This window comes from Grampus griseus, assembly GCF_964374135.1.
Source record: "Grampus griseus genome assembly, chromosome: 12".
In the NCBI taxonomy this organism is placed as follows: Eukaryota; Metazoa; Chordata; class Mammalia; order Artiodactyla; family Delphinidae; genus Grampus; species Grampus griseus.
This window is the reverse complement of record NC_139006.1, coordinates 12,137,678-12,155,040: the sequence shown is the minus strand read 5'-3', so window position 1 is coordinate 12,155,040 and position 17,363 is coordinate 12,137,678. Positions and strand designations below refer to the sequence as shown.

The following is a 17,363-nucleotide window of genomic DNA, read 5'->3' as shown; positions in this document are numbered from 1 at the left end:
AGTCACCTAGCACCCAGTCTCACCCCCAATGGCATCCCCACCAAGGTCACTAATTTCTCCTGTGCTCCCATCCCTACAATTTAAGCTATCCCCCAAAGCATTAATTAACGTGAAAATCAAAACAGGAATTCAAAGCTGTAGAGAATAATCAACTATTCTCTAGGCAAAAAGTGGCCACATCTGCTCCATGAGTTCACAGTCTCACTGAAGCAGAGCTAAGGATCATATGAAAAACTCCAAAGCTTTCGAGTTTTTCACAGCCTCTTCTCAATTAATTCTAACCACACCCACCCCGTCTTCCCGTCCAATAGACAGACAGCTGTGCTACAGCACAGCTCCTTACAGATGGAGCCTGAGGCTAGGCAAAATGGAGCAGACTCCCTCAAGCCACAGCTCAGGAGTGCTGGAAGACCGCAACTGCAGCAGAGAATAGAGCAGAGTTGCAGCAAACTCACAGGCACGCAGGAGGGGCATCAGTCAGAATAGGCTCCAAGGATCCTTTCCAGTTTTAAAAATTATTGAGGACTTCAGTATGTGAGTTAATGAGGGTTATGGCTAATGATATTTATCATACTGGAAATTAAAACCAATTCTTAAAACATTTAAATAAGTTATTTATTCGTTTAAAAATAACAATAATGAGGTCTCCCTGGTGGCCCAGTGGTTGAGAGTCCGCCTGCCGATGAAGGGGACACGGGTTCCTGCCCCGGCCCGGGAAGATCCCACATGCCGCAGAGCGGCTGGGCCCGTGAGCCATGGCCGCTGAGCCTGCGCGTCCAGAGCCTGTGCTCCGCAACGGGAGAGGCCACAACAGTGAGAGGCCCGCATACCGCAAAAAATAATAATAATAAATAACAATAATGAGCCCATTACATGTCAACAGTTTTTCATGTGTGTGGGGGGAAAAATGTTTTTCAAAACAAAAAAATATACTTGGTGAGATGAGAAAATATCTTTACATTTCTGCAAATGTTTTTAATGTCTGGCTTGACGGAAAACAGCTGGATTCTCACAACTGCCTCTAAATCCAATTTATTGCAATACATTGTTCAGGTTGAAGCTTATGAAGAAAATCTACCTCACACAAATGTGCAGTTGGAAATAGGAGTATTTTCGTGGCTCTTCCAGATAATTATGGATAATCTTCTTTGATACTACTTCAAAACTTGACAAGTATAGTTTCTTAAAAGTTCACTGCAAATGGTGCAGCCACTTTGGAAAACAACCTGGCAGTTCTTCAAAAAGTTAAACACAGTTACCAAGTGACCCATCAATTCCACTCCTAGGACCATACTCAAGAGAACTGAAAACATATTTCCAAACAAAACCTTGTACACCAATGTCCATGGCAGCCCTAGTCATAATAGCCAAAAGGCAGATACAAGCCAAGTCTCCATCAAATGATGATGGCTAAACAAAATGTGTTAGATGCCTACAACGGCACGTTACTCAGACATAAAAATGAAGTACTAATACATGCTACAACATGGATGAGACTTGAAGACTGGCTTTTAACTGAAAAAAGACAGACAAAGAAGACCACATAGTGTATGTTTCCATTTATATGAAATGTCCAGAATACGTAAATCCATGGAGACAGAAAGTTGACTAGTGGTTGCCAGGGGCTTGATGGGCAGGGATAGAGAGGTTATAGCTAACGCGTTTCTTAGGCAGTGGGGGAATCAGATCCAGAAAAATCTGCAAAACAAAACTGTTGCTGAAAGTTTCAGGGGATTCACGATCACCCCCCACACACACACATACACACACCCCTAGGACTGTAGTCACAGATCACAAGTTTAAAAAAAAAAAAAGACACACAGGGAAAAATAAAATAAGAACAAGGTACACCAGAGTACTTAAAAGGCATTTGTAGGAGGAATTCCCTGGTGGTCCAGTGGTTAGGACTCTGCACTTTCACTGCTGAGGGTCCGGGTTCAATCCCTGGTCAGGGAACTAAGACCCCACAAGCCCCGCGGTGCAGCCAAAAAAAAAAAGTTGTTGTAGGGAAAGTCACAGTGTAGACAGCATCTGAGTCAGGCAGGAAAAATTAGTAGGACTGTGCCAAGCTGGGAAGAAAGGAAAAGTCACCCCAATTAAAAAGATGTGATTGTTTGTTCAACCAATATTTGAATACCCATGAAGTGCCTGGCAGTATTCTAGGGACTGAGATTCTACGAACAACACAGACAAGGTCCCTGGTCTCCAAAAAATTACGTTCTAGAAGGGAGAGTGAGGGGAGACAGATAAACAAGTAAATGATCTAGAAATGCTCAGTAAGTGATGCTTACCGCAGAGAAAATAAAGCAGGACTATGGGCAAGGAACTGAAATCACTGAGATTGTGTCACCTGCTGTGACCTGGAGCAGTAATAGTTAGCCTCACCTGAACTGACAAAAAAAAAAAAAAACACTCACAATGCAGAGATCCTGGAACGGGCGTCTGGAGTTTTAGCTGAGTGCAACAGGAACCCAAAGAAGAACTATACACAAGGGAGTGCTGGGATTTTTTTTTTTTTCTTTTCAGATTATCACTCCTCCTGCTGGTTAGAGAATAGACTGCAGAATAAGAAAGGAAGCAGGGCTTCCCTGGTGGCGCAGTGGTTGAGAGTCCGCCTGACGATGCAGGGGACGCGGGTTCATGCCCCGGTCCGGGAAGATCCCACATGCCGCGGAGCGGCTGGGCCCGTGAGCCATGGCCGCTGAGCCTGCACGTCCGGAGCCTGTGCTCCGCAGCGGGAGAGGCCACAACGGGGAGAGGCCCGCGTACCGAAAAAAAAAAAGCAAGGAAGCAGAGACCTGTTGGTGGGCTACTACAGCAGTCCAGACAGGGAAAAGCAGAAGGTATCTGTGGCTGGGGAATGGTAGTGCCACTCAGTGAGGCTGGGAAGACTGGAGAGGAAGTGGTGGTGGAGAATCAGGAGTTCTGTTTTGGCCAAGTATGAGGAGTCGACAACGCACGCAAAAAGGGACGTCAAGCAAGCAATGGGATATGAACCTTGGGGTTTCTGGATAGGTCAAGGCTGGAGTTAGAAACAGCAACAGCATACAGCTGGTATTTAAACCAATGGTGCTAGAGATGAGCTGGGTCAGCTGGGAGGAAGGTAGAGGGCTGAGTCCGGGGTCACTACAGCACCCACCTGACAGGGAAGGAACAACACGTGGCCATGAGCAGGTGTCTGCGAAGTTGTGAAAACACAAGTGCAAGCACTTAGTCTGCATGAATGTCACCGACGCATCCCAGTCACCAGAAGAGGCTTACAACACTCAGCCTCTCTGTTAGCCTGAGGTGAGAGGTGGGCTACGGTCCCCTAACTTTCCGTTTTACAATCTCCTAAAACTAAGGTGACCATATCAGTTAGTATTTCTTTTCTATTCATTGACAAATTTTATACGAATATGACCCTTGAGAATGAAAAGGGGAGCTTTTCTAACTGCATCAGCGCAAGAGCATAAACCAGGGTTGTCCCGGGTACACCCTGGCATATGCTCACCCTTTCTAAAAACCTAAACGTCTGAACTGGACTTCTAAACGAAGGGACAATACTCTGGGTAACATTTCCCACCAAAGCATCCTGCCTTTTCTCCCACAAATTCGCACAGAGAAGAAAAACTAAGCGGATGGGGAGGTGAAAGGAAAATTCCACCCAACCAAGTTATGCACAGAAAGAGCACCTCGTGGGTCCTGAGGCGTCTCCCTGCCGGACAACCGAGCCCCTAAATTAAATGAAAACCAGGCACACCAGCGCTGGCTTCGTAGCTCAGCTGGGCATCTTACTGGCCCAGGCATCTCCACCTTTTCCAGTCTCGAGTTACCTGCTGGAACCCGGGGACACCGCCCCCCAGAACGGCCGTGAGGAGAAGGGAGAAATGCTCGCCCCCGCTCAGCACTCGGCCTGGCAGGTAGGAGGCAAGGAGACGGCCCTCAGGGTGATAACAAGCACAGCGTAAGGGCCCGGCGCACCGGGTTCGAGTCCCAGCTCTGCCCCTGGCCTACCAACGAAATGGGCGGGCCCCTTCGCCCGTCCTCAGCCCCGGGACACGAACGCCCACCTCTCCGGAGGCGGCCCGGCGCACCGGACACTCGGGCAGCGCGGCTGCAGAGGCAGCTTCCCTCACCCGGGGAGGGAGGGCGGCCACTGACCTGCTTGAAGGTGCTGGTAAGGAAGTAGACGAGCGAGAGCCCGAAGACCAGGGCGAGCACCCACCTCTTCCGCAGGAGCCGCCGCCACACCATGGCCGCCAGGTTCACCATCCCGGCGCGGAGCGGGACAGGCCCGGGGCCCGGGCGGCATGGCCCCTACGCGGCCGGCAGCCCCATAGCTCTCGGCGGGCGCCGGCCCCGCGGCCCTCAGCCCAGCCAGCTCCCGTCAGCCACCCCGCGCCTCCTCACGTGACCTCGCCCCACACACCGCCTGCACACCTCGCGCGTCACCCGCCGGCCTCGCTCGGCCTCCTCCTCATTGGTCCCTGCATAGCGGCGGCTTCCTATTGGCTGAATTCCGGGAAGGGGGCGGGCAATCGTGTGCGTGCGGCCAGTGGAGTTGTTGCCCGGGTCTCAGCGCTGGGCGCCGCGACCTGAGAAAGAACCTGGGGAGAGGCCGGAAGCACTCGGAAGTCAGGTGCTAACCGGGCCGAGCGAGTGATTGGCTTGGAAGCACGAGAATGATGCCGCTGAGATTGCCGAATCGTCTGGGCAGGTAAAAAGATAACGTTATTTTTTTTCCCCCCGGTATGGTCAGCGTAATCTCCTGCCCTTTCAGTCCTGGGGCGTTTCGCGGTAAACTTTGGTTGCAGGAATGAAAAACGCTTGCAGCATTGTATACGGAGCGCACCTGCCTGCTTCCAGTGCAAGTGATGCAGGAGATGCTCTCTTGCGTGCATTTCGGTGCAGTCATATAACAGCTCGGGGGTGCAACTTAAAACCTCTCATACATTGAAAACTCTGGTGAAATCCTCCTTAGGGATGGAGAGCGATGTATGGAGCAGAGGGTAAAAAGGCATTTCATTCAGTCATTCAGATGCATCCCACGTGCAAACGTTTTATTACAGAATTCGATATTGGAATAATTATGTACGGCCTACTGCCAACACAGGACCTGAAGCCCCTTCGAAAGCAAGCATCTGAAAGTGAAATCTTGGGTATTTTATTTAGGGGGCTGTGTCAAATTTATGGATGGAAACTTGAGATTCTGTATTTTATTTTCCCCGAGGATTTGCAGGCGATGAGGAATCATTGCGGGGAGAGGGGGCATTAAGGCGAGATTGCAGGTTCTTGAAACAGATTTAGGGGATGAGCTTTCCTTCATATATGAAGATGGTGCTACTGACCCATCTTTTGGCTGATTTTCCAAATGAGAAAGGAGGCTTAGCTGGGGGGTTGTCTCGCTAATCAGTGGCCCTGGTAACACCAGTGCTGTCCCCTGAAGAAGGCTGGTCAGGATCAGGAAGTCACTCAACAACTCGTATGGCACCCTGAACTAAGAGCGCCATCTTTGGTCCTGGTACAAAAACAAATATTCAAGGAAGCTAAACCAACTCATGAAAAGTCTCTGGCCTTTATTTCTTCTCTAGAGTGAGAGGTCAGGGAGGGAACAAGGGACGTAGAAAAAGGTAAGTGAGAGACCCATTGATGTTTTCCTCATTGAGTAAATACTTGTTGAGTGCTACTCTCTTCCAGGCAGTGTTCTAGATGTGGAAGCAGAAGGGCAAACCAGGCAGGCCGATCGTGTCTTTTGTGGCATTCGTATTCTAATGGAGGACAGGCCATAAATGAATATGCAAACATGTAAATAAATGATAAATGCTATGAAGAAGGTAAAACGGGGAAATGTATGTTGGGTCACGAGGGTGAGAGGAGAAGGCCTCTGGAAGGAGGTGACATTTGTCCTGAGGGAGCTAGCCAGAAGGAAAAGCATTCTAGGGAGAGGGAACAGCAAGTATAAAGGCCCGGAGGCAGGGACAAGCTGGCACGTTTGAAAAACAAAAAGGCCAGTGTGGTTGGAGGAGAGTGGAGGCAAATGAGGTTGGGAACAGGTGAGGCCTGCAGGCCAGGAACAGAGCTTGAATTTTATTCTGATTGCAGTGGGTAGCCTGCGGAGGGCCTTAAACATATTTTCTGTATTCCCCAATCACGACTCAGAGTTTGACAATAGGACAAGATATTAATACATTCAGATCATAACGGTCCTCAGGAGTCCCAAGAAGTTATCAATGGAAGGCTAACAAGGGACAAGGAGGCAACAGAACCATCTGCTTATAACTACCCATGAAGCCCCAAGACTTATTCTCAGGTTCAAGGCATCCCATGGACTATTCACTTAAGTGTTCTATTCCATCCAGGGTTTGGAGCCTCTGATAAGCTCCTGTGACCCGTGCATGCCTTTGGAGAGGAAGAAGAGGGAGAGGCCTGCTTTCTCTGGAATCCAGTGGTCACATCCCCACCTGAATGCCCACCTCAGGTGTCGTCAACATGGAGTTCTGAAGTCCCTGTGGTTCCTCACAGTGAACCAGGTGACGTGTCTCCATGAGAATTCAGATCTTCATTACCACTGTATTAAATGTGAGGGCTGGAAGGAAGCTTTGGGTTCGGACACTTCACCCCTCTCCCATTTAACCTATGGGGAGTCTGAGGCCACAGAGAGGTTACCAATTTGTCCAGGGTCACACAGCAAATTAGGGGTGGCATCAGTCCAGGATCCATGTTTCCTAACTGTCTGCTGCTCACTTGACCTCCTCCAGCACCTCTTTGCTTTACAGTTCACTTCTTTCTCCTCTGACATGAGAACTTCCTCCACCTCCGGTCTCATCCTTCTCATCCATGAAATGGGCTGATGACACTCTCTTCATGGGACAGGGTGTTGATTTGAGGGTTGAATGGCATAACAGACTGAAACACAGTTTGCAAAATGTCAGAGAGCTCTAGGGAAGTAAGATACAAGTAGTACTTGTTTATGGTTACCATGGTGATCTGACAGGCACTGAGAATATTGGGAGACTCTGGCTCATGCATGTGTTGACTTTTAGGTCTTAAGGAAAATGCAGAGACGCCACAGCAGCAACACGGATAACGTTCCACCTGAAAGGTAGGCATCCCCTCATTCCATCTGAGGCTCTGAGCTTCAGGTGGTCAAGGGCAACCCAAAACTGGATGGAGTAATACCTGCCCCTCAGGGCTACTCGTTAGAAGAGCAGAGGAGATCTGATTGGACACTGCTTTGCATGGCAATGGCCTCATATCCTCAACACGTGACAGCTTGCTGTTGCTCTTATGGTAATTCTCAAAGCCTGTGCAAACAGTGATCCACTTGACTCATTGTATCAATGATTGTACCCAGGGGATTTTAATTTATAGAGGTGTCTGAGTTGCAACATGGAGAGGCGGATGACATTGAAAGAAGATTTTTATTACTTGCAGTTTCCAAGATAAGGGGGCATGTCACCCTACGCAGGGCCACATGGGGAAGCACCGGGGTCAGCCAGGAGGCAGAAAGGAGCAAGGGAAAGCATAGGTCACAGCTTTTATTGTGTTTTCCACACAGAGTAAGGCAGGGGAGGGGAAACAACTTAGGATTGACTAGTTTGAATAATGTTGGTGGACTCTAGGCTGTAGGAGTGGTCTCTAGTTGTCTGTACCTGGCCCTGAGTGATTTGGGGCAGAGGAAATATTGGCTGAGAATGGGAATTAGATAAAGGAGGTGGTTAGGGATGTGAGCTCTGGAGGTGGTTAGGGATGTGAGTTTACAGGGGAGTTGTAAACAACTTTGGCCATTAGTTTGACCCTGTAATGTGCAGATGCCAAATAGACAAGTACAGAATCTAAGAAAATGCAGTTAAAACACTAATAAGCTAGAACTTCCATCTACTTAAGCCAAAGAGGGTACAGACCATGGGGACCTGTTCTCAGGTTGTGACAGTCTCCCAGCCACAACCCCCTCACCATGCTGGACCGTACATCCAAGGAACAGGCAGCCAAGCTTTTCCTCCCTTGCAGCCCATTTCAAGTCCCCTGCAATTCTTGAGATTGGCCACACTATCACAAAGTACCCACCAGTCCAGTATTGAGTTTTCCATCAAGCCTGCCTGTTCTGCAGGGAAGGGCACTGGCCTTAAGTGAGACAACCCTTGGCCAAAATCCCAGCTCAGCCACTTCCCCCTTTGCTGCCTTTGGCAAGCACCTTCACCTCTAGGCCTCAGTTTCCCCATCTATAAATGGCAGATAGCAAAACTCAGGTTTGCTTATGAATGAGTGAAGATACACAAACACGGAACCCAGCTTTTAATAAGCATGGCTGTTGGAGCTTTTCCAGCCTCTGAAGACAGAATTACTCTTTGCTCTCAAATGAACGGCGAGGGCTTTGAGGACAGAGACCATGCTGGAGAAATAATGGCCACTGTGTATTGTGTGCTTATTTGTGTCACCCTCACATAAGCCTGTGGAAGTGAGGACTGTTTTTATCACCATTTTATCGATGAGGAAACTGGGGCTCAGAGAGGGTAAGTTACCTGAAGTCACAAAGCCAGGAAGTGGCAGGACTGAGATTCAGGCCCTGGTCCATTTGACCCCTGCAAAGTCTGTGCTTTGAGATACCACATTTCATCTGCCTCCTATCTGGGTGGATTCACTCTTCTCCCGGGCTACCTCACGTTCTAGCCTTTAAGTGGTTAAGTTGGAAGCTCAGCCTCTGCCCCTCAGGGAATATTCTTTCCCGTTTAGGCCTAGAGAAGGGAGCCCAGCTATATAAAGGTCTTTGGTGGGTTGAGTCTTCCCTGGTTGTTGTACTGGAGGCCCCCTGAGCCCAGTGGACTCAGAGTGCTGGCAAGCTCAAGGCAGACAGGAGGCTTTCCAGGTCCCTGTGGGACGGTGGGGGAGAGAGGGCGGCCACTGTGGGCACCTGCCAGGACTCCTGCTTTCTGAGCTCAGCTTCTTGAAGTGCAGAAAAAGCTCAAGTCCCCTTGACGATCATAGCCATGGTGTTAGTTGTTGTTGTCATTATTAATACTATTTTTGTTATTATCCCAAACCCAAGAGAATAGGACCACTCATTTCCTGGGCTTTTGGAGCCAGGAGGGATGGGCCATGGGAGGTAGGGGGGTGGGTAACCATCTTCAAGTTCCCTCCCTTGCTGGGGTGTAAACCTGGTGGTTTATGATAACTTACCCCCACCTCAAGTTTGTAAGGCCAGCGAAGCCAACCCCAAGATTTCTCCAGACCGGCATCTCCCCTGCTGGGTTTCACAGGTATTCTACAAGATTGAATAGGTTTTCCATGGAAGAAAATAATTCCATGGTCACATAAGTTTGGGAAACACTAGGTTTAACAAAGTTAATTTTTTCAGTTGCAGGCCTTCTCAGAGCCTTTAGTATGCTTATTCATTCACTCTTTCAAATAATATTGAGCATGTTCTATGCACGAGGTACATTGTTCTGGGTAGTGGTAATCCAGTGGGGAGCAAACAGTCATGGTCTTTGACCTTACAGAGCAGGGCCCAGTCTCAAGTGCCATTCTCAGTGCTGACTGCATGTTAGAATCACCCGGAAGGCTCTGAAGAAATAGCGGTGCTGAGGCCCAACCCCAAAGATTTTGATTCAGTTGGTCAACATTGGGTCCAGGGCACCTGTATTTTTCAAAAGCTCCCTCGAGTTATTATAATGTACACCCAGGGTTGAGAGTCACAGGTAAGGAGTAAAACAATAAATATGATCAGTCCTGTGCAGGGGAGGGTAGAGTGCAGTGAGGACAAAGAGCAAGGAGCCTGTCGTTGTCCAGGAGGTAGGGAAGGCTCCACCAAGCAAGAGAGATTTTTAGCCAGAATCTGAGGGATGAGCGTAAGTTACCTAGGTGGGACAGGGTGGGGCAGGGGGACAGCCCATGAAGGGGATGGCCTGGGCAAGGGCCCTGGAAGCCCTTGGGCAGTAAGAAAAGGGCACATGGTGAGATTGGAGTTCAGGGCAAGATAATCCAAGATATCTGGCAAGTTCATCTCTCTAAGCCTCAGTTTCTTTATCTGTAAAATGGAAATGATATTAGTCCCTATCTTTAGGGTTTATCTGAGACTGCAGGAAGGAGTTTAGAATGGGAAGCCCTTTTAGTGGGTTAGTGAAATAATCAAATACATGTTTTTTTTGGTTTTTTTTTTAATGCACCCTTGTCTGAGTGGAGAATAGATTACGTAAGATCAAGTGTGAAAGCAGTGTAAAACCTCCCCTGCAGCCTCCCTCTGGGGCCATTTTGTGCCTGGATGGTAACTAGCATACTTTTTTTATTATTATTATTATTAATTTATTTATTTATGGCTGGGTTGCATCTTCGTTGCGTCTTCGTTGCTGCGTGCAGGGTTTTCTTAGGTGTGGAGAGCAGGGGCTACCGTTCGTTGCGGTGCGGGGGCTACTCTTTGTTGTGGTGTGCGGGCTTCCCATTGCGGTGGCTTCTCTTGTTGCGGAGCACGGGCTCTAGGCGCACAGGCTTCAGTAGTTGTGGCACGCAGGCTTCAGTAGTTGTGGCTCGCGGGCTCTAGAGCGCAGGCTCAGTAGTTGTGGCACGTGGGCTTAGTTGCTCTGCGGCATGTGGGATCTTCCCGGACCAGGGCTCAAACCCGTGTCCCCTGCATTGGCAGGCGGATTCTAAACCACTGCGCCCCCAGAGAAGCCCGATAACTAGCATACTTTTATTAAGCACCTGGGTTGTATGCCCTGGGTTATGGGGTCCACAGGATGAGTGGAACTCAGCACTCACTTTCAGTAAACTCAGGATGTATTTAGAGTACCATAGGGGTCTGTGGAGGTTCCTTGGGAACCCTACTCTGGGGTGAGATAAGGAGGGGAGGGTGGCTCTTTGCCCCTCCCACTGACACAGCACATTGAGCTAATCAGCTCCACCTGTTGTGTAGACTGATTGCATTCGAAAAGGACAAGCCCAAGAGGAGACACATGACATCCAGAACTCCGGGGCATGGTGTTCATGGGAAAGTGCACCCAGTTTGGGGCTCACCATTCTCGGAAGGGTAACTCTAGGCTCTCTGCTCCTCCAGCAATGGCTCTGAGAGAGCATCAGCATCCTTTACCTGATTCCAGTACAACAGGCCTGTGCTTGGAACTAGAAATGGCAGTTAGCCCTGGAGGTTTTCCATAGGGATTAGAGATAATAGTTCCCACTTACTAAGTGCGAGGTACACTGAAAGGGGTATTCTAAATTTGATCCCCAGGAATTCTATGCATGAATGGTGTTTATACCCATTTTCCAGGTGAGAAAACTGAGTGTAGGATTGTTAAGACCCCTGGGAAGGGTGGAGCTAGGGTTCACATGTGGGCTTCTCCAATTAAATCTTCTTCCCATTACTTTCTGCTGCCCTCCAAATACCAGTTGTGACCAAGGTGGATCCTCTTGGGAACTGGAAATCATTGAACTTGGAGATTACAGAACCAGGGGTACCTGAGTTTCTGAGGTTATTCTAGAATCAGAGGACTCTGCGCTCCCTTTTCAGTAAAGTGTAGTGGTTAAGAAAGCAGGCTCCAGAGGTAGCCTTGCTGGGTTTGACTCTTCCCTGTTCCATACCTTACCAGCTGTGTGATCCTGGACAAGTTAGTTTGTTCTGTGCCTCAGTTTCTTGATATGTAAGTTGGTATTATTAGTACCTAGTTCACAGGGTTGATAGGAAGATTTAATGAGTTAATTGATGGAAAGCACTTAGAAAAGTATCTGGCACATAGTAAAATTTCAGTAAAGATTATGACCCTGTTGCTATTATTACTTATATTAGTTGGCTAGGGCTGCAGGGTGACAAGGTGTCACAGTCTAGGTGGCTTAAACTACAGAAATTTATTTTCTACAGTTCGGGAGGCTGGAGGTCCAAGATCAAGGCATCGGCAGGGTTGGTTTCTTCTGAGGCCTCTCTTCTTGGCTCACAGATGGGCCCCTTCTCTCTGTGTCTTCACGTCGTCTTCCCTCCCGCATGTCTGTGTCCAAATTTCCTCCTCTTATAAGGACACCAGTCATATTGGATTAAGGCTGGCCCTAATGATCTCATTTTCACTTACCTCTGCAAAAGCACTGTCTTCAAAAACTGTCACAGGCTGAGGTACTGGGGGTTAGGGTCTCAACATATGATTTTCCTGGGGCACGGGCCCCAATTCGGCCCCTAACATCACTGATAGGGTCCATTGCCCCCCATCCTCCACTGCCTGACTTGGTGGCGGCTTTCTCCTCCCTTCTGGCCCAGAAATCGCAGTCAAGCGCTCAGCTCTGAGGCGAGTGTGGACGAAGGCGGAGTCTTTGAGAGTCTGAAGGCAGAAGCGGCCTCCCCGCCAGCGCTCTTCTCCGGCTTATCGGGCCTCCCGACAGGCAGCCTCCCCGCCACCCCTTTCCCGTCCAGCCTGGTGCTGGGGGCCGCGGCGGGCGGCGGGGACGTGTTCCTGCAGATGCCCACATCCAGGGAGGAAGGTGGGGGCCGCGGTGAGGGGGGCGCCTACCACCACCGCCAGCCCCACCACCACTTCCACCACGGCGGCCACCGCGGGGGCTCCCTGCTGCAGCACGTGGGCGGGGACCACCGCGCGCACTCCGACGAGGCCGGCGACGAGCAGCCGGGGACGCCCGCCCCAGCCCTGTCCGAGCTGAAGGCCGTGATCTGCTGGCTCCAGAAAGGGCTGCCCTTCATCCTCATCCTGCTGGCCAAAGTGTGCTTCCAACATAAGCTTGGTGAGTGTGGAGGGATGCAGGGCGCAAAGACTGCCGCCTCACCCGTTGGGTAGGGGATGGCGTCTCCATCCCAAGTGCCAAGGGAAGGCAGTAGAGGTCCTTATGGTGCAAAGTCCTTAAGAGTCCAGGATTCTGAGTCAGACCTGGGTTCAAATCCTGGCCGACTAGCTGTGTGACTTGGGGCAAGCCACTCATATTCTTTGAGTCTCAGATTCGTCATCTCTCCAGCGGGGTTGTGGTAGAAACTCCCACAGCTGGGAGTTGGGTGACGTGAAGGAATAGAGTGTACTACCCAGGAGTTCAGACTGCTTGGGTCTGCACCCGAGCTCTGCCCCCTTCCTAGCTGTGTGACGCTGGGTACATTATTTAACCTCTCTGTGCCTCAGTCCAATCATCCATAAAATGGGGGTTAAAATAGTATATGTACTGTTACAAATACTATTACATATGTATTATAGCTATACATAGACTCTAATAGTATGTTACAGATGCTATTATAGTATATGAACAGCATCTGCCTTCGTGAGATTGAGTGAGGTTAAATGAATAAACATACGTAAAGCACTTAGGACAGTGCCTGGCAGAGAGTAAGTGCTATGCAAGTGTAGATTATTATTTTTATTATATTCATTATTAATACATGTAAGATACCTAACATAGAACCCTGCACATAGCAAGTGCTCAGTAAATACTACCTAATATTATTATTAGGAAGTAAGATAATGATTCATAAAGTGCTTAGCCTAGTACCTGACACACACTTAACCGTCAATAACTGTGGCTTCTGGTCCACTGTTGTTATTATCTGTTACGTACTGTTAGTAGATCATGATGTTGCTGTGTCCTGGAGAGTTTAGGCTATTGTTTTTATCTTATGGTAGAAATTACGGTACTAATTACTGTCTCATGGCTTATTACATCCCACAAGAAATATCTAGAGGAGTTTAGGCCATCGTTTGTGTCTCATTTGCCCCTTTCTGGTGGGTTCCAGCTGACTCAGATCACTCCTTCCTTTTTGGGGTGCTACCATGTCAGTCCCTCCCTTTTTATTCCTAGAAATGGAAACTGGCGTGTTCTCCCTTACCCTGAATTCCAGCAAACTCACCACTAATTTTTATTCTCAAGTTTGGTCATTTTGTTTCTCAGTTGGCAGGTTTTTTTGTTTGATCAAAGAGAATAGTACAAGAAGAGATTGTGGGGTTACTGGTTTTGATTTTATATGTTTTTAATGAAGAAACACATCTTTTACAAAGAAGATCTGGAAGAATGCCTGGAATACATGCACTATTTAAAAAGTAAAAGTGAACTCCAAGCTTGGGAACTGTGCATGTCATGTGAAAGCAGAATCCTTTCCACAGGGAACAAAAAGTAGGATTCGAAAATCCCTATTTAGGGAGAATTCCAAGATAGTAGCTTGCTAAATTGTGGAATAAAATTCAGTTCTTTTTCCCTACTCTGCAAGGGTCATGTTTTCCTGTCAGCTAGGAATTCTTTCCCCTTTAACATGAAACTTCAATTTCTTATGGTGTTGTGGTCTTTTTCTACATATGCTTTTATTACAAATAACACGCCTCAGATTCTTTTTGGAAGTAGAAATAATAATAGGCACCACTTACTAACTTCTAGAGATTGTACACTGTAAGCAGTATCCCTCCTTGAGTTAAGTACTGTTATTATTCTGTCTGTTTTACAGAGGAGGAAACTGGGGCTCAGAGAGGTGCAGTGATTAGTCCAAGCCGAGATTTGAACACAGGTCTTACCAGACTGCACAGCCCATGCTTCTAACTGGTTCTATAAAATACGCCCACAGTGGCGGGCCTCAATCCCATCCCTAAGTCAGAGGCCTCTTCTCAGAGTGGCTTGGGGTTCCCAGTGATATACATGGCAGCCCAAATGCCCCAGAAATGGGATTTTTCTCTCTCCTCTGTGGTTAGCGTGTCAACCCCGAGGGGACCAGGGATTGTCCGTAGTAAGCCTGGGCCAGGTCTGACGAGTCTAAGTGGGTGGTCTCGGCCCTTCCTCTGTCCTGCAGGCATTGCTGTGTGCATCGGGATGGCCAGCACCTTCGCCTATGCCAACTCCACGCTCCGGGAGCAGGTCTCTCTAAAGGTGAGTCACCTGGTAAATTACTCTCCTGGGGCTGCTGTAACCAATGACCACAAACTCGGTGGCTTAAAACAACACAGAGGGATTACTCACAGTTCTGTAGATCAAAGCCTGAAGTGGGTCCCTCTAGCCTAAGATCAGAGTGTCAACAGGACTGTGTTCCTTCTGAAGAGTTCAGAGGACAGTCTCTTTCCTCGCCTTTTCCAGGTTCTAGAAGTCACCCACATTCGTTGGCTCATGGCCCCTTCCTCCTTCTTCGAGCCAGCAACGTTGTATCTCTGTGACCATCCCTCCATAGACACATCTCCCTCTGACTCTCCTCTTCTGTCTCCCTCTTCCACTTTTACGGACCCTTGTGATTACATTGGACCCTCCTGGATAATCCAGGAGACTGTCCCTCACACAGGGTCAGTTGATTAGCAAACTTAATTCCACCTGCAACCTTTATTGCCCTTTGCCGTGTAACCTAACATATTCACAGGTTGCAGGGATTAGGACAGGAACACCTTTGGGAGGCCATTCTTCTGCCTCCCACCCTGGGCAGATCCCCGGATGTGCCATCCTTCTCCCTTCCAACAGCAGCCTCTCCCCATGTGCCCCTGGCCCATTCCCCTTATCCTCCCGGCATTCAATCAGTTAGCTCACTTCCAACCCATGCCCATGGTTAAGGCCGCCCCACGGGCACTGCTGGGTGGCTGTACGGCTTCACCACCGTCACCCCGAATGCCCTCTGGTATCTGCCGAGCACTAACCATGTCCAGCACGGTGCTGGACCCATTACACAGCTCCTCTTGCAGTTTCATTCCAGCAACCGGGGAGGGAGGCAAAATCATTCTGAACTCATTTTCCCAGTGAGGAAGTAGTGGCCCAGAATTTCTTGGCTAAGACATAATAAGGCCACACAGCCAGCGTGAAGGGTGGCATCAGGATATGAACCCAGGCATTGAGCCCAGAGCCTGTACTACCCCCCAGATTCAAATTCCAGCTCCTCCACCCTCCTGCAAGCCCTTGGATGGGTTACCTCACTGATCACAGCCTCAGGTGCCACCTCTGGAAAAGGAACTGCCACACCAACTTCATACACCCATCGAGAGGATTAAATGAGATGGTGCATGGAAGGTGTTTAGTGCAGTGCCTGGCTCATAGGAACAACTTAATTGAGCTATTTTTAACAAGCCTATTTTCTGCTGCACACGTGATCCTATAATAGCCACCATCCTCTCTGACCTTGCTCTGGGGTCGTCTGCTTTCTCAGAAGCACCTAGGCGTCCATGAGGCACAGATGCCAGCTCAGTCTTTATTTGATACATGAGCACATTGAAGTCTGGAGTTGGGCATGGAGCCAGAGGTTCTTCTTGACCCTTAGTCTCATCTTCTTCATGCAGACCCCTTTCTGCTGCTGTTAGAACAGCAGGTTGCTCAATGTCATAGTGGAGACTATTGGGGCCGTGGCTCTTTCTCAGATGCAGTAACATCCGCGTGGTGCCTTGACTTGAATTTTAGGGGCAAGGGGATGCCTGTATCCATGGACAGGCTTCTAGGGGTCTTTGAACCCTATGAAGACACAGGTGATGATTTGCCTGTCTGTGTATATTTCAGTGGAAGAGAGTCTGCATGACTCGTAGTAAGTTTAGGGATCTCAACTTACTACTGGAGAAGTACCCCATTTGTCCTTCAGAGTCTGGCTTCTCGGAGCATTGCTAATTCCCTTTCTCTTCCACTTTTGGTTTGGATTTACAGGGGATTAAACCGGAATCTATTATTTATTGGCATAAAAAGGGCTGCCGAGTGGGTTAATCACATTGATAAGAGCAGTTGGTTGGTTGGAGGTGGTTTCTCAGGCCGTTAACCTTGACCCCTCCTGGAATAATGGGTGGATGGAGATGCATTTATTTTGTCTACACTATGGAAACGTGTGTTGTAACAGTGTGTCGAGCACTGAGCTGTGTCTGGAGACAGTGGAGCATTTACCGAAACCACAGGGAAGGTTACACTGGGAAAGTTATGACCTCATCTTATTCCAGCAATGCAGCCGCCCTGGTCCAGGAAAAGACAAGCTTTTCAGCTTGTCAGCAGCACGGGGGTCTGATTATGTATCCCAGGGTACACAGGCAGGAATGCCCTGCTCTACGCCTCATCTAGAAATTTCCTTAGGTTGCTGTCAGGCTGAGAGACTACTGAGAAACAGTCAACTGAGAAGGTTTCCCAGCTTATCTTCCTGGGGACTAATCAGAAACAAGGCTGGAGAAAGAGAAACGGGGCTAGATTGCAAAGGGCTTTGACATCCATGTGTACGAGTTTGAATTTAATCCTATAAATGTGGCCCTGTGTTGAATGGTCAGTCCAGGGCAGTAGCCCAAAGGTCCATGCCGGAAAAAGTTAGAACAGAAGTTTCCAACCTGTCGATCTGAATCTACTGCTGGGTTGTAAAGTCAGAACAAGTCCTACCATTTAGTGAGCCTGAAATGTGAGCCTGTACCAGACTGAATGTTTACATTTATCAAGTTTACTTAATCCTTAACAAAACCTGATTTTAAAAAAAAATTTTACTTATTTATTTT

The 17,363-nt window shown here is 48.7% G+C and overlaps 2 protein-coding genes across 16 annotated transcripts in view; one reads left to right on the top strand and one right to left on the bottom strand.

The window, feature by feature from the left end:
• The window catches only part of SPRING1 (SREBF pathway regulator in golgi 1), a 258,918-nt gene extending 254,549 nt beyond the window's left edge, over positions 1-4,369 (bottom strand). For 14 of the 15 annotated variants that reach the window (XR_014297569.1, XR_014297570.1, XM_082668352.1 and 11 more), the window contains exon 1: positions 4,144-4,369. Coding sequence is in view for 13 of the 15 variants with exons in the window: in XM_082668352.1 (XP_082524478.1) it covers positions 4,144-4,254 (111 nt within the window). In the remaining 2 variants the exon portion in view is untranslated. The remainder of the gene's footprint in view (positions 1-4,143) is intronic. The other variant, XM_082668353.1, reaches the window with a different exon arrangement.
• A 240-nt stretch (positions 4,370-4,609) lies between these two features.
• Positions 4,610-17,363, top strand: part of RNFT2 (ring finger protein, transmembrane 2) — a gene marked incomplete at its 3' end in the record, with an annotated part of 59,243 nt that continues 46,489 nt past the window's right edge. Inside the window, exons 1-5 of the mRNA XM_082667504.1 lie at positions 4,610-4,699; positions 6,342-6,512; positions 7,026-7,084; positions 12,218-12,696; positions 14,729-14,805. Of these exons, the coding sequence (XP_082523630.1) occupies positions 6,378-6,512; positions 7,026-7,084; positions 12,218-12,696; positions 14,729-14,805 (750 nt within the window). The 5' untranslated portion in view covers positions 4,610-4,699; positions 6,342-6,377. The remainder of the gene's footprint in view (positions 4,700-6,341; positions 6,513-7,025; positions 7,085-12,217; positions 12,697-14,728; positions 14,806-17,363) is intronic.